This window comes from Caloenas nicobarica, chromosome 4 (genome assembly GCF_036013445.1).
Source record: "Caloenas nicobarica isolate bCalNic1 chromosome 4, bCalNic1.hap1, whole genome shotgun sequence".
NCBI classification, from domain to species: Eukaryota; Metazoa; Chordata; class Aves; order Columbiformes; family Columbidae; genus Caloenas; species Caloenas nicobarica.
In genome coordinates this window covers 54,053,895-54,069,582 of record NC_088248.1, presented here as the reverse complement: position 1 = coordinate 54,069,582, position 15,688 = coordinate 54,053,895, and the positions used below count along the sequence as shown (strand labels likewise).

The following is a 15,688-nucleotide window of genomic DNA, read 5'->3' as shown; positions in this document are numbered from 1 at the left end:
CAGAAGTCGGCAAAGTAAATGTTTTGTTTTAAAACAATATTTGTGGAGATCTTAGTGTAGGGGGATTAATTTGTCCGTGAGTAACATCACTTTATTTTAACCAATCTTTGTATGAGCATTTAGAGATTATTGGCTTGTTATAGCTCTAATCATAGCTTTGCTTCGATCAACCAAAAGATAAACAAATATAGACAGCAACTTTAAAAAGATCAGGGCAGGGTGATGATGGTGGGAGAGATTTTGGCTTTCTTTTAATTTTTTGCTAGCTAGCTTAAACTTGTCCGTTTTGTCTCACTGCATGCTTGGCAAAAATAAACTTTTTTAATATATCCAAGTAACACTCTCCTTCATCTTCAAAAATCCAATGATTGAACTGAGATTAAAGTGTAAGCTTTCTTGTGGTTGGGGAATGCTGGCCAAGCTACAGGAGAGCAGGGTTGAAATCCTGATTTGTACGTATCTGGTAGGACAAGACTTTGTTCTTTGATTCATTACAAGAAACACTTGCAGAGTAAGTACATCTGTTCCACATTGACAACTTTGCCTTGAACTACACATGAGAAGATGCATGGAGGGCTGGACTACCTGAAGGGAGAAATGTTTAGCATGAGAAGTAAGGGCAGCAAAGCTTCAAAGCGGTTAGAAGGGAGCTCTGCTCAGGATTTGCTTACAAATCTAGTGTCCCATCCAAATCTGTCTCACATCCTCCAGACACCCATGCAATTTTCAGTCTGTGAGTGACAGGAGCTTATTTTACATCCCAACTGAGCAGTAATAACTCTGGAAAAATGACTATCAGGAATATTTAACACTATTTCTTGTAACACTTTCAAGGCTTCTCTGTCAATTACTGATCCCCCTTGATCTTTGGTTGTAACAGCTGGGCTGAGCAGAGCGTTATACAGTTGCCAGATGAGATAGATGACTTAATGTGTCAGAGCAGTGTTCTGGCTGTAGTGCTGCGTTGGCATAGCATGCAAGGCACTTAGCTGTGGCAGTCCAAGGTCATGCCACCATTACCATTCACAACGACAGAAAATGCTAGCTTTAATGAGGAAATCTTTGTATGAAAATTTATAAGTCAATGATACATGTACAATTCCAATCAAAACCTTGAAAGATGTATCAGGCAATTTCTAGATGTGGCTATCGATACTGCAACCTATTCCATTCCTCCATGATTTTACAGAATTTAAACTGTAGTTCTAACTCGATTGTTCTTAATAATCTGTGCATTCTTGCTGATTCCAGACAACCTGTTTTGTCATGTTTTCGTAGAAAATATGGTAAACAATATTTCATGTGATTTTGTGTACAAGTAGTGTTAAGTGACCTACGTTTTGATTTAATTTTCAATAAGATTTAATAAAGTTCTACTGTGACTTGCTTTGGAGTTCGAATTCTTGTCATAGTTGTGATGTTCAGTGTTTTAGGAGTTCCTAGGTATTGTCTTTTTAGGGTTTTATAAGGGTGTAAGGTTCTGCCACAGCAATAGGCAACATGGCTATTTCTGGCTTGTATGGTCTTAGTTAAATACCTGGACTGATATCCCAGTTTATGGGATAACAATCTTGTCTGCCACAAACTGAACTAATTTATTTTCATGCCCAGCATGTGTTTGATAAAATTTTATAGTCAGCTGTGCTTGTGTCTTTGCTAAATGGATACCTTGGTTAGCAGAACTGAGGTGTTGCTTTGTCCTCTGTTACTGATGTGTTCACAGCTGCAAATGCAATCACAATATTTAACTTCCCATCATAGACTAAGGCTTCTAAGTCCTAAATGGGGAATCTCACTTTGACTCCTGGGTAGCTAGATGCATAGGGCAATAAAAGTACCAATGCAAGTAGACAGCATTCTTCAGATTTCAGGAGCTGAGGACGTCTTCACAGCAGCCTGGATCTGGGGACAGAGAAAACCACAACCCACACGCAGTGAGGTTTTTCCCGCTTCCCTTGAAGGCTTCCTTGCCTGTGGTGGTGGACAAGGAGGTGTTGTGTGACCTTCCCTCGTAGGCACCTGCAGCAGAGCCAGCACACAGACTGGGTCTGTGGTCCTGCAGACCGATGGCTCTGCCCACAAGAAGACATGTGGCTGCAGCGGGGCAGTGCCGAGAGGCTGTGGGGTCCTTCATCCCAAAGGGCAAGAGCTCCTCTGAAACCCCTCAGAAACGCCCCTCGCCAAGTTGTTATTTTTTTCGTTGTCAATGTCAAAATACAATCCTCTTAGGCATAATGAAATGTTTGTATGCCTTTTTTGTGTTCAGTGATAACATCATCATTTGATTACAAAACATTTATGAAATGGGAATGATGATAGTCTGTGGTAGAAAAGATATTTTATCGGCTCTATTAGTACAAGAATTTTCTTAAGTGTATCATATACCTGTGGATAAAATACTAGATAATATAACATTACTTGGTATTATAAATAGAATTAGGTATAGCGGGAATGAGAGTCTCCCAGTGAAGCTGACTTAATTTTTTTATAAATTACTTAGTAATAGTTTTTATATTTTTAGCTTTCTGTTACTAGCATTTAATTGCTCAACAGAGAGAGGAGGAAGAGTCAAGTCTCGTGAGCAGGGACAGAACTTCTGCAGTTTGCCATTGCAAAATTCAATTTTCCTGCAGCAAGTAGCAGCTCTCTTTTTTTTATTCTCTTTGAAATAATTTCTATAAACAACATCTATGTCTATACCTGACTCAACCTCCTGGATATAAAGATTATGGGTAAATTGGGTTATTGCCATCGGCACTTGACTTCCCTGGGTGTATGTAATGCTGTTTAACACTTTTCATACTGGCCCCAGATTATCACTGTATATAGATTTAAAGTCTCTAAGGCTGGAATTAAAGCTAATTTTTTTTTTTTTTTCAGTTTGGACAGTTGCTTTTTGAGAGTGGAGAGTGAGTTCCATTGCTTTACAAAAAATAATAATGATATAAATATTAATACTTTTGCAAAAATTTCTTTGGAAGGGCTTATGCTTTGGTGCAGTGGGTAGAGTTGTCAAGTAGATGCCTTTTGATTTTCCCGTTAAAATACCTTGTTCAGGGACAACCCTGAATTCTGGATAAAAAACATTTGTTTAGGTTTAACAGAGGTTTGCAGGTTGTCAAGTGGGAGAATAATTCAGGTTATAGGTCTCTAGCTGAGTCTTCTGCTCAAGGCAGGATCAGGCATGAGATCCAAGTGGGTTGCTAAGGGCTTGATCCTTCAAGTCTTGAAAAACTCCACAGACAGAGATAACACAACCTCTCAGGGCAGCCTGTTACACTGCCTGACTGTCCTCACGGAGAAAAGAAATGCTTATTTCTGCATTGAGCAAGGTCAGGAATGAACAGAGCGTTTTCCAGTAGTTTCTCCCCTGGCAGCTCTTTTGTCAGGAGCCAGAACTGGGGCTGAGGGAGACACTTTCTTTAGTTGCAGTCTTCTGCTGGCACTGAGGAGAGGGGAGAAAGCTCTCACTGAAACACAAGCTGACATGAAGATGGGCTGGGGAAGGGAGAGGACAGTTAGATGGGAAAAAACAGCAACGGAGTGGCAAGTGGCAGACCTGCTGGGGCACAAGACTTGCAGTCTCTGGAGCATTTCTTACTGGAGTTTATATTTTAGCTTGGGCCTCCTCTCCAGTGAGCATCCCTCCTTGGAGCCTGTGGCACACGGAGGGAGAGCTCCATGCCTTGTTTGCTCTCAGAATGGATGTGCTCACAGGTGGACATGTCAGAGAAGATGTCCTCAACTTTCCATGCTTCCCTTTTGGAGTGTGTATTTCATCCCCTGCTTTGTCCAGTTTGAGAACCACTTTTAGGCAGGAGAGATATATGTCCAAAGAAGAGCAATAATGCCGGTGAAGGGTCTGGAGCACGAGTCCTGTGAAGAGCGGCTGATGGAACCAGGGGTGTTTAGCCTGGAGAAAAGGAGGCTGAGGGGAGACCCTGTCACTCTCTACAACCAGCTGAAAGGAGGCTGTAGCGAGGTGGGTGTTTGTCTCTTCTCCCAGGTAGCAAGCGACAGGATGAGAGGAAACGGCCTCGAGTTGCACCAGGGGAAGATTAAATTGGATATTAGGAAACATTTGTTCACTGAAAGGGTTAATCCACCACTGGAACCGGCTGCCCAGGGAGTGATTAAGTCACAATCCATGGAGGTATTTCAAAGACGTGTAGATGTGGTGCTTAGAGACATGGTTTAGTGTTGGAGTTGGCAGTTCTAGGTTTATGGTTGGACTCAATGATCTTAAAGGTCCTTTCCAACCTAAATGATTCTGTGATTCTGTGTGTGCCCATGTCTTGCCTGGGGCACAGGATTCGGGTGGGTGGCGGTGAGGGTGCAATGGACAGTGCCAGGTGGTGGGATGGAGGGTGAGCAGCCAGCCCCAGCAGGCACAAGAGGAGACACGCTGCCACTTGTAGAGGCTGATGGCTGCGGCCTGGCACTTGCCGTGCTGCGAGGTGACAGCACAGCCCTCGGAAGCCACGGGCTCCTTCTGCTGTTCCCAGCACCGCTCACTGGCCTTGCCCGAGTTGCTGCCCCTGGCCATGGCCCCACACTGATCCCCACCATTTCCTCACAGGGCATCTTCCCAGACATGTTCCCTGCCCTTCTCCAGACCATGCCACCCTCCAGAGAGAAGAGAGGCAGGGATTCCCAAGCACTGCCAGCAGCAAAGCTCTGTGGAGCCAGAGTGTGTCCACAGGCATTGGTGTCCTGTGGGCACTACCAGTGGATGCCCCAAATGACCAAGAGAGCCCCGGTCTGCTCTTCATGGGGCACGGACAGATGAGAGGCTGTAGGCTCATGTGGGTCTGCGGGGATAGGAAACAGAATATGTGCAGAAGGTGGGGGTCTGAATCCTGCCCCCAGAAAAGAGGAAATTTCATCAAGTTTCCTCCCTTGCAGCTGTTAATAAGGTGGAGGAATGGGAGGAGGACAGGAAAGCGAGTCTACAATAGACTACTTCTGAAATATCTTACTTTTTATTTCTAAAAGCAGTCTGGTTTTTTTATTTTCCTTTGTTTAATGTGCCATTTTCTAAATCTTTCATGCATTAGAAGCACTGTGCAGTGGCTGATCAGTTTGCTGCAGATTTTTCTTGGTTTGCCTGCTGGGAAAGCGGATGTCTGGTGGAAGCTGCTAAATAGATCAACTGAAGTGCTACCCTTGTTTTGACAGTGTGGTTTTAGCCCTGCAACAGCCTTGTCCTGGGTCAGGAAGCTGGCTTTTCAAAGGCATTTGGGTTATTGGCTTGATATGGTCTCACCATATTTTTTCAGTCCTCTCTTAATAGTGTTTCAAGTATTTCATTACTTTAATACTGACTCTGGCTTTTCCCTTCAGATAACAGATTGTTTAGACAACCGTGAAATAAAGGAAGTATTTAATTACTTTGCCACTTTTCAAACCCTAGTATGTGCTATGTATTCACTAATGCATACGTTTTTGTGTTATTCTGGAAGAGGAAACTGGGGGTGAAATGCATGCTTATCTCCAGCTAACACAATCCAAGATATCCTACAATTTTAAAAGCTTCTAGGAGCTATTCCAAACCAATTGCATGATGGTCGCTGATGAACTGTTTGAAAAGGAGATTAAATCCCAGTGATTCAACACCTGAGCAGCACGTACTGCTCCAAAACGTACTCCCCAGCTCCCTGCTGAGTGCTAAACCAATCTGGTTCAAACACATTACAAAGAAGCAGCAAATGCTGCCTTGAGGAATTAACACATACTTTTATTTCCACCGTACTCACTGTGTTTCTACTGTATTACTCCCTGCAGGCCTCCCCGGTGGAAGCAGAGGCAGCTGCCAGCCAGCAGGTCGAGGCCAGCCCTGGAAACGCAGGACCTGCCAGCCCAGCGTGCCCATCCCCAGGTGAGTGGTTGCTGCTGCCCTCACCCCTGCCCTTGCCCACCATGGGGCTGGGGTTTAGGCCTACCCTGCGGCAGGAGTCCCATAAGTGTATCTGCAGCAACACCAAAAGGGTTTATTAGAAAATGCAGAAGTTGTCAGAAATCTCAACATATGAAAGTTTTTACAGTAAGAACAATCATTCAGTGCAACAGTCTCCCCAGGGACATGGTAGAGTCCCCATGGCCGGAGGGTTTTTTTTGAACAGGATGCTAGACAGTCTGCTCGAGGCTCCCCTTCCCATGAAAGGTGAGACCAGGTAATCTTTCGAGGTCCCTTCCAACCTGGGCTATTCTGTCATTTTGTGGTTGAAATGACACACCTGACTGCACGTTGCTCGGGATGCGAGTTGTCTGCTCGGCCATTTGTGTGTGTGAAAAGCTGGTGCCACCGCATGCTGCAATCAGAAAGAATTCAGAGCAGAAACTATCCATCGGTAATAGCTTCTGTTTAATGCTTTGCCTCTCAAGAGATTAAGAAATGGGAAAGGAAAATAAGAAGGCCCACATGAGTCATCATAGGGGCTTTAAACAGAAAGTATTGTGCACACTCCTGATTTTCTGCTTTAAAGCCTGTATACATGATTCCTGATCTGGGGAAAGGAATTTGCTGGTAAAATTTGAAGCTATTTTCCTCAAAAGAGTGTTTCTGAAACACTACCTTTGAGTAGGCATTTTATCTGCTACCCTCTGTCATACTAAGTTCGTGGTCATTTGTTGTTAATTTTTTAAGATGGGTCTATCGAAGTTCAACTTGGTATGGATAAGTAAAAAATACTGTTTGAAGTAGGTATTTAAATGAGATCTCTGGCTGTGATTGGTGTATAAGCATAATGCTCATATTTCTTGAGGGTAAATGTGACTTAACTGAGCTTTGCCCTCAAACATCAATCATCCCATCATTCCCCCAAGATTAGAAGCATATCCAGGCTTTTCTTGATGTGCTGCAAGACTCTGAAGCACATGGGCTGTTAGCAAGGGCTCATTAGATGACTTAATTACTTTGGCTCATAGATGCCAAAGCACAGAGGTTAACAATCTTGACTTGCACCTGGCAGGTAATGTAGAAGCTGCAGTCTTGTGGTGAACCAAACCAATTCTCCTCTCAAGAGTCAGCAGTGATGAGCCGGTGATATTTGTCTACAAATCACACAGCCACATTGTGCCAGACTCCACACCTGTGAGAAATGCTAAACATTAAGTATTGATAGCAAAGTTTAATATTGACTGCCAAGGAAAACTGAGATAGCATTGCAAAAATCATAATAGTAAAGGAATGTGCGTTTTCATTATGTCTGCTTTGGAGGGTTAGATGTGGTCCAAACTGTGTGACCTTCTCGTAGAAAAAGCAGCCTCCTCTGGTGTTCAGTGCAAGTCAGATACTTCCATGCTGTGACCCCTGCACCACTAATGGTGTGGGAACTGCTCCCAGGTGGTGTGTGCATCTACCTGGCAGCAGGAGCGGCTCTTGTCTCTGCTTGTGTGCAGATTTTCAGTGGAGCCTTGGAGTGCATCTCTTTCATAAATCACCCTCCTAGCCTGTCAAAGAGGTACATTCAGAAGCTGCCATGGTTGAAGAGGGGACAGGATAGGAAGCTGAGTTTCTGCTTTAGGCAGTTAGAGAGATGTCTTGGTTCTTGTGCACTGCCTGGGATGCTGAAAACTGCTCTGCTTCCAATGGTGGTACCAGCTGACAGTAGTTTGGCTGTCACAGTCCTCAGCTGTAGGTTTGTCCACTCCTGGTACCTTCTCCCATAAACCAGAATAAACTTGTTGGGTTTTTTTAAGAGCCGAATGCCAACCAGGTTATTCCAGTACAAGGCTTCCTGCTAGCACAATTTCTTTGCTGTCTGATGCTTGATGGATGTGGTTTAATGGAAACAGCCAATCTGGAATACCCTCCAGTGTTGACAGTGAGACCATGTTAATTGTGGTATAGCTTCTTGTCTGGGGATAGGATTTGTCACACAACTTTGGTAAAGAGACCTATACTTCAGTAGGCATGTTGTAGGTTACAGATCATCTCAGCTGAAGAGAAGGGTCTGAAATAGTTTGGGTGACTCTTCCCCAAGAACCGCCTCTCTGTCTTCGTTGGCCATGAAGGGTGGCCCATGGTCCCCAAGTGTAAGCACCTACATTTTGTCAGGTGAATTTCACCCTTAAAGCCTTGGCTTCTCTTGGAGATTAACTTTGCTTGTGTTGAAGAAAGAAGATTTTTTTTTTTTTAATATCCAGTTTGTGGGCTTACAGTATATCCAGCAAGAAATTGGATTATAAGAGATAGGTCTACATTTTATTTGAAAAAATTCTTAACCTTGGAACATTATTTCTTGTGTGTGTGAATTAGGTTCAGATCAAAAGCAATTCAAGTCATCTGCAGCTTGTGTCAGCCCTGTTGTGAAGAGATTAGAATTTCTTCCCAGTCCTATCCCTTCAGAGGAAGCTGCTTCAAATGAGAAAGATGTGAAGAAACCTGAAATGGAGCAGCAGAAGGAAGCAGAACTCACTGCTACACTGGTGGTATGTACAGGCAAGAAAGAAAGGAAATGGAAAACAAGACAAAAAAATAATAATCTCACAAGGAACTGTTTATTGTGCAAATTGGTATTTTTCTCTATATAATGTCACATCACGACTTTATTCAAAACAGTCTGCCAGGAAATGACCCTGAAGGACAATTTCTGTGCCAAATCCTATGGTCATCAGAGTTCTGCTCACCAAAGGAACACCCCAGTGTCTGCTTGTAGCATTTGGACCTGTGGACTGGGTAGAGCAGAAATGAGAACTTAACCTGCAAACCCCAGTCCCACTGCATGTTGGGAGGGCAGAGTATCCCAAAGGTGTAGACAGTGGAGCTTACCCTCTTAGTCCTCTTGAAGTGCTGAACAAGTGCAGGTGGTAGCAGAGGTAACAAATGGCCATGACCATACTGCTCTGTCAGGTAAGTTAGATGTTGGTCCTGGGTTAGGATCGGCTTTGGTGTGCAGGGCAGTGTGAATGTCAACAAAAAACGGCTACCGGTTATTTCCAGGACTCCAGTACTGCAACTCCATGTTGTAATTCTGGAGATAGAGACTTGATCTTTGATAATGTTGATTCAGAAGATAGGAAGAAAGGGTTTAAGTTAATCTTCGATTGAACCTACTGATTTTTGAATGCTATTTTCTGCTCCCAAATGTCTAAACAGGTGATGGAACCAAAAGCCCTGGAACAAGAGGGGAGTGTAGTATTGCCATTTTTAAAGAAACTACCTGAGACCAGCCAAGTTACTCTGCAGAATTCTGGTCTACAAGGTGAGCAAAGAGCATTTGGAGAACTCAGCTGGACAGTAACTGGGTATCTGTGTGTGATGTTCAGGTAGGAGTGCCTAATCAATGACCTGGAGGGGTTTGGAGCTAAAATGGTTATTTTCTAGTTGCATCTGACTGGTATTGGTAGTGTGGCCTCTCTTATTCAAAGGACTGTTCTGGCTGTTCCCCTTAAACAGAACAGCAGAATTGTGACACAACGAAAGGGGACAGGGAGAGCCCTATCTTGCACTTACCTGGCCTAGCAATAAAAGCTGTATTATGTCAATGAGTATTGTATTTTGTTACTACTGCAGCTCACATATGAAAATGACTTAGCTAGCGAGTTTATGTGACAATGAAAACTTCTGGAGATAAATTCTGCCCTCAGCTGCTCATGTGGAGCTCCTTTTCATAGATGAACAATACACATATCTGGCCACATCCCTTAATTTGACCCATGCTCATCATGAGTTCTTGCAAAGCAGAACTTTCGGGTTTTTGCCTTCATGACAAAGTTTTACTTGAGATTGACGAAGTTTAGTAGTTTGATTTGATATTGATTTTAGAGGTGCTTGTATGTAAGTATTGGGAAAGAGAGACAGAAAAATCATCTGAAGTTTTCTTCCCCCTGAGAACTTATTAGGTTGTTAGTTTATGTACAGGTAATGTATTGATTATCCTTTGTGTTTTCAAGATTGAGACTACTGAAGGTGATCCACTGTGGAAAACAGGATTGTCTGAAAAGGAGTAGAAGTCTCACTTGTTTTAAGTGCAAAGGGTGCTTTCCAAACAGGCTTTGTGAACAGTATCATTTTATGTTAGACACAAATCAATCTACACATCGAGTAACAGATTGTAGGTCTCTCACCTGTTTTCTGAGTGATGCTGAAACACTTGGCTGCTCTCTAGTGTTCACAGCCTATACAGCACTGAACAATCACAAAATCCTTTAAAATGTGTATCTGCCATAGGAATGAATGAGAGTGCCAGGCAAAGACTTGAAAGGGTGGCTGCCTGTGCCTGGCACTGGTGTGCTGGAGCTCTCGGGTGAGGTTAGGTGCCACAATACAAAAGAAACATTTAAATACGGGCAGTCCGTGTGATCTGCAGGTCCATTGTAAATGAGCTGCGATGGGCCAAAGCAGTTGTAATCAAAAGCCCTCTCATGGCTGAGGAGGCTCACATCTGAGAGTCCGTCATCGGCTTTTGACCACGCTGTGTTTCTTGTTTTGTCTCTGTGCCGTTGCCTGCAGAGCCGCCCCGCGGGGCTGCGGTTCCGCTTAGGGTTCGCAACAACTGGCGGCGCTCACAGTTTTTCTCGCAGTCAGGTAAATGCGGCGCTAAGACCAGCTTCAGCCCTTCTGCTGCCTCCAGGCGTAGGTGTCTTCGGATGCGGAGCTGGGTGAAAGCTGATGATCACGGGGACTTGTTCTACCTCTTGCTTTCGTAGAAAGTGTCTGTTCCTGCTGCACAGTTGACAAAGAGCTGTTGGGTTGCACGTTGTTGTGATACTCTGGTTTCAGGCACCCAAATGACATCACTTGCCTATAAATACCTTTTCCTTAATTTCTTTAAATCAGCCTAATTTTCAAAGACATTTGGATAGAAAACGGCAGTGGTTCTCTTCGTAACTGTGGCTCTTGAGTAGTGTAGTCCCATCCTTTTAGCTTTGCTGTGCTTTTTCCTTCCTTGCACTGAATCATGAAGGGAAAAGTAGATCAAAGTAGGTAGCACTCAGTGTCTGAACACTGCTAACATCTGTGGCCAGAAGTAGATGGCATTAGCTAGTGATAGAGTAGAACCTGTTGTTAGTTAATATTGCGCTTCTCTATACCCAGATAGAAAGTAGTTTTGTTGGTGATGGGTGTAATCTGTTTTTCTGGTTTATTTGTGTGTGATTCATACTTGCATTTGGTTGTGGGAGCAAATACAAAACTAACATGAAGCTTTTTTATACAGATACAGTAGCCGTGATTGCAGGCTAAGCACGTATTGCTGTGTTAAATTTAATTTTTCCTTTTATTTTTTTTTAATAGCTGATTCTGATAGTGGTGACAAATCAAATGTGAGTACCTTTTTTGCATTGTTGTTTGGTTTAGAGGTGTGTGTTTAGCAAAAGTGGGGTTTTTTAAGCAAACTGTCTTGTAAAGTCCCCAAATCAGAATGAGGTTTGTTTGTTGTTGTTGTTGTTTTATCATGGAAATGAGAGACAAAAAAGTACAATGTACATCAAGACCTGGTCTGAATCTGGAATTTATGCGTTCTTCCCTTGTATGGAGAGAATGCTAGCTATACAATACTGGGTTGCTGAAACCACTAAAGCTTTGTGATCCCAAAATAATATGTAACTCCAAATTATCCATTGCATTTTAAATGCAGAGAAATTAGAGGAGACCACAATACTACTGCCTCCACAACAGGGGGGAAAAAAAAAATATATATATATATAAAAAGAGCTAGTGAACGCCACAAATGCTACACTATTTCATATACTGTTTGTCGCAGTATAAAAGACATAATCTCATCCTATCAGATTCTAATACAACTCTTAGTTGAAAGAAATATGACATCAAGTGTCTAAAATTGCCCTTGATTATAAAGGCTTTAAACATGTAAACGTGTAATGTAATGACATCGTTAGTGAAGCCTGAGATTTTATTTCATTATGGATAAAAATTTGAAACAAGGCTATAGGCTATTGTACTGGCAATCATATGAAATAAGAGAATGCTTTTTACAATCACAAATTGCTTTGCATGTTACTCAAAAGATTATAGAGAAGCAAACCAGAGATTTTCTTTAAATTTGAGTACTTGCAGATATCCCTGTTCAGACTTGCTTAGAGCTTTCTTCCAGATCTTTTTCCTTTTTTTCCCCTCTCGTTGAAGTTTCTCAAGCCCTTCTTTCCAAACCAAATGATTATTTTATCATTCGGAAACCTGTTGGCAATCCCAATTGTCAGTGAAGCCCAGAATATTGTCTGCTGAGAGAACCATTATCTGGTTCTCAGTTTCCCATTTTGACATCGCCCCCAGGGGTGGGTCAGATGAAGTGCAGCTTTCTCTGGTCACCTTGTGAAGTATAGTATCAAAGTCTAACAGCTTGGTTTTCCTTCGCACAAGCGTTTCAACTTCTGGTCCTGGGATCCAGAAGAAGAGCGGAAGCGCCAGGAGAGGTGGCAGCATGAGCAAGAACGCTTGCTTCAGGTAAAGAAGAAACTACATCTCTTCCACCATGTGGTTCTGTCGTTGAATTGTCCCTTTGGACAGAAGTTGGGCATTTCATGTCATGTTTTCCACATCCTCAGTGGATGCTTGAGCAAATTCTGTGGCAGATGAGTGATGAAATGAGCATATACACGTGTTCTCTGTGGTTTGAGCACCCTTATGTCCCACTTTCCCACTTAAAGGAAAGACCTAAAGGACTTAGTTCTGCATTCCAGTGTGGAATTAAACCAAATCCTGATCTTCAACTATATTTAAAGTATGTTGAGCACACACTGCAAAACTCTTAATTACTTGGAGACTCTTTCTCAAGACTGACAATTTGCTGACCCTGACACCTATGGAACTCTTCTCTGAAATGATGGTCTTACTAGATTTTGGTAGACTTCTGCTTTGTTCAGAGGTGGTTCTTGGAAAACAGCAAGCCAAATTTGGACATGAAGGATTTGGGGTTTTTTTTTGTGAGAGCGTAAACCCCCTCAAAACAACCGCTGGTTTTGCCTAGTGGTGGAGTAAGCTGTAAAAGGTCTGGGTTTGTGTCCCAGTTGGGAGAAGTGCAGTGACTCTGAGAACTTGAATTTCCGCCTCAGTCAGTAGTGTCTTTTGTAACTGTGATTGGGTTTGATCCCAAAGAAATCGTAACTTTCCTCCATGTAACAGAAGACCAAACTGCCAATGGATGGAGAATAATAAAATGCAGTCTTTTCATCTTTTAAGATTCACTTATATGAGTCTCTACTGCTTTCTTGAGATTATTTCTTTTTATTTAATATGCTTGTTTCCTCTTAAAATGGTGTAAAATTCTTATCATAATTTTTCTGGCATATGTGGGTGTTTTCTCAATAGTAAATGCATCTCTTCTGTGGCTTCTAATCTGAACAGAATTTGGAACTGATGTAAAAGGGATGTGGAAGTCACCATTCTTCCCCATATGAAACCCAGTTCTGTCAAGCAATTTTAAACATATCTTTGAGATATTTTTTTTCATGCAAAACTGTATGAAAACAATTCTCAAGAATTCATTCCATCAAGGAGGAAACTAAACTACTTGGCTAGTTATAAGCTTACCCTCTTCAAACCTTTACACACTATTATCTTTACACACACTTATCTTTTAAATGTGCACAGGTATTCATCATTCATTAAATTGATTGGCATCTCTCTTAAATTAGTACCAGTATCTGAAAAACATGCTTGTTTATATGCTACTTTGCTGAAGTTACTAATGTAAAATCCATGCCCAAGTGTTCTGGGGCATGTGGTAGCTTTTTGGAACTCTTAATACTGTATGATAAACAAGGGATTATTGAAATTGTTGAGCATAAATTTCGATTCTGACCAAAGATCTTAGAACTTCTAACAAATTAAACAACTTCCATTAAGTTAAAAGTTCCTCCTGGCTTGAAGGTGTTAAATGTAAGTGCTAGGAAAAAGTGGAGAGAGGAGGAAAAGAAGCTTTTTTGACACCCATGAATGTTTCAAATTTTTGTCTTCCTATTTCATCCTATTTCTGATTAAACCACTCTTAGCAAGTTCATTTTCACTGTGGAGATACTATAGCATTTACTCCTAATACAGAATGCTCTGAATTTACCTGTATTTGTATCCTCTTACAGGAGAAGTACCAGAAGGAGCAGGACAAGCTGAAAGAGGAATGGGAAAAAGCCCAGAGAGAAGTTGAAGAGGAGGAGCGTAGATACTATGAGGAGGTATAAGGCTCAAAGGAGGAGGTTATTTATTGGCTTTTTTTGTATCTAGATGCACACACTAACATCACTAAAAAAATACCACACCTAGATAAATTAACGTAAAGCCTTCTCAAGACCAAATTCTCAGGAGGATTATTTCTCTTAAATAGTACCATGGGCGCTGGAGGAAAAAATATTTAAATATTTAGACAGGTATCCTCAGAAGCTCCGCAGAGGCGGAGGTGTCTAATTGCTGTTCAAGTCAGGGTGAGTCAGTACGGTTGTGTCTGAACACGCTCAGACTTCCCTCTGGAGGCTGAGCCTTGTGCATTTTGGCGGATACTTGGTGCCTGGACTTGGTGGAACTCCAGATGAAATTGTCTGCCTTGAGCTTGATCGTGTAATATATTGGAAACTGGCCTTGGACATTCTTCAAGAAGGAGGTCTTAAAAGGTGCAGGAGCAGGCCATCTGCATGTGCCAAAAGATGAGCCGATGGGTAAGAAGACCAGCCTGGCTGAAGAGAGAGCTTTGGCTGGAACTCAGAAAAAAAAGGAGAGTTTATGACCTTTGGAAGAAGGGATGGGCAACTTAGAAGGACTACAAGGATGCTGTGAGGTTGTGCAGGGACAAAATTAGAAGGACCAAAGCCCAACTAGACCTTAAGTCTGGCTACTGCCATAAAAGACAATAAAAAATATTTCTGTAAATACAATAGCAACAAAAGGAGGACTGTGGAGAATCTCCATCCTTTATTGAATGCAGGGGGAAACATAGTGACAAAGGATGAGGAAAAGGCTGAGGTACTTAATGCCTTCTTTGCCTCAGTCTTTAATAGTAAGACCAGTTGTTCTCTGTGTACCCAGCCCCCTGAGCCAGAAGACAGGGACGGGGAGCAGAATGAAGCCCCCATAATCCAAGAGGAAGTGGTTAGCAACCTGCTATACCACTTGTAGCCAAACTTTATGCTTCTGCTTTTTAAGCTCATAGATGACATTCTGTATTTTTAACTCCCACTATCTTCTGATCTTCTTTTTTTTCAGGAACGTAAAATAATTGAGGATACTGTAGTTCCATTTATTGTTTCTTCAAATTCTGCCGAGCTCCTCTCCTCTTCTTCCTGTACCACTGAAGGAAACAAGACAGTGGTGAGTTTCTCATGGAGTAGTAAGGCAATAAAGACTAAGCCATCTTCAGTGCAAAATTTCATTCTTTGCTAAGGGCTAACAAAGTCTGGGAAGAGCAGGAGTGTTCCCTGGATCCCTTCCATAACTGTTGATACTTTAGACTGCTATAGCTTGTGTATTTTTACAGCCGAAGAGCCATATTCCCAAGCAAACTGCTACCGTCCTATTTTGGACTAGAGCTGAGGATGATACTTTCTTTGCAGCTACTTCTCTTCTTTAACTGGTGCTGTAAAAAGACAGTCACCTATTTAGGTTTGTTTTAAATACCTTATCAAAGCCAACAAAATCTGAAGTGATTTCCCTGCATCCAAAATCTTGAATGTAAGACAGTGTTTTAAGTACACCTTAAATGAGACAGAATCTTGCTTCCCCACCTTTCTTCCTTTT

The 15,688-nt window shown here is 42.2% G+C and overlaps 1 protein-coding gene across 8 annotated transcripts in view; it reads left to right on the top strand.

Annotated features, from left to right (window-relative positions):
- LIMCH1 (LIM and calponin homology domains 1) overlaps nt 1-15,688 on the top strand; it is a 179,849-nt gene that overhangs the window by 151,403 nt on the left and 12,758 nt on the right. For all 8 annotated transcript variants that reach the window (XM_065634935.1, XM_065634933.1, XM_065634938.1 and 5 more), the window contains 7 exons: nt 5,785-5,878; nt 8,261-8,433; nt 9,101-9,206; nt 11,240-11,268; nt 12,326-12,409; nt 14,044-14,136; nt 15,158-15,262. In XM_065634935.1, the coding sequence (XP_065491007.1) occupies nt 5,785-5,878; nt 8,261-8,433; nt 9,101-9,206; nt 11,240-11,268; nt 12,326-12,409; nt 14,044-14,136; nt 15,158-15,262 (684 nt within the window). The remainder of the gene's footprint in view (nt 1-5,784; nt 5,879-8,260; nt 8,434-9,100; nt 9,207-11,239; nt 11,269-12,325; nt 12,410-14,043; nt 14,137-15,157; nt 15,263-15,688) is intronic.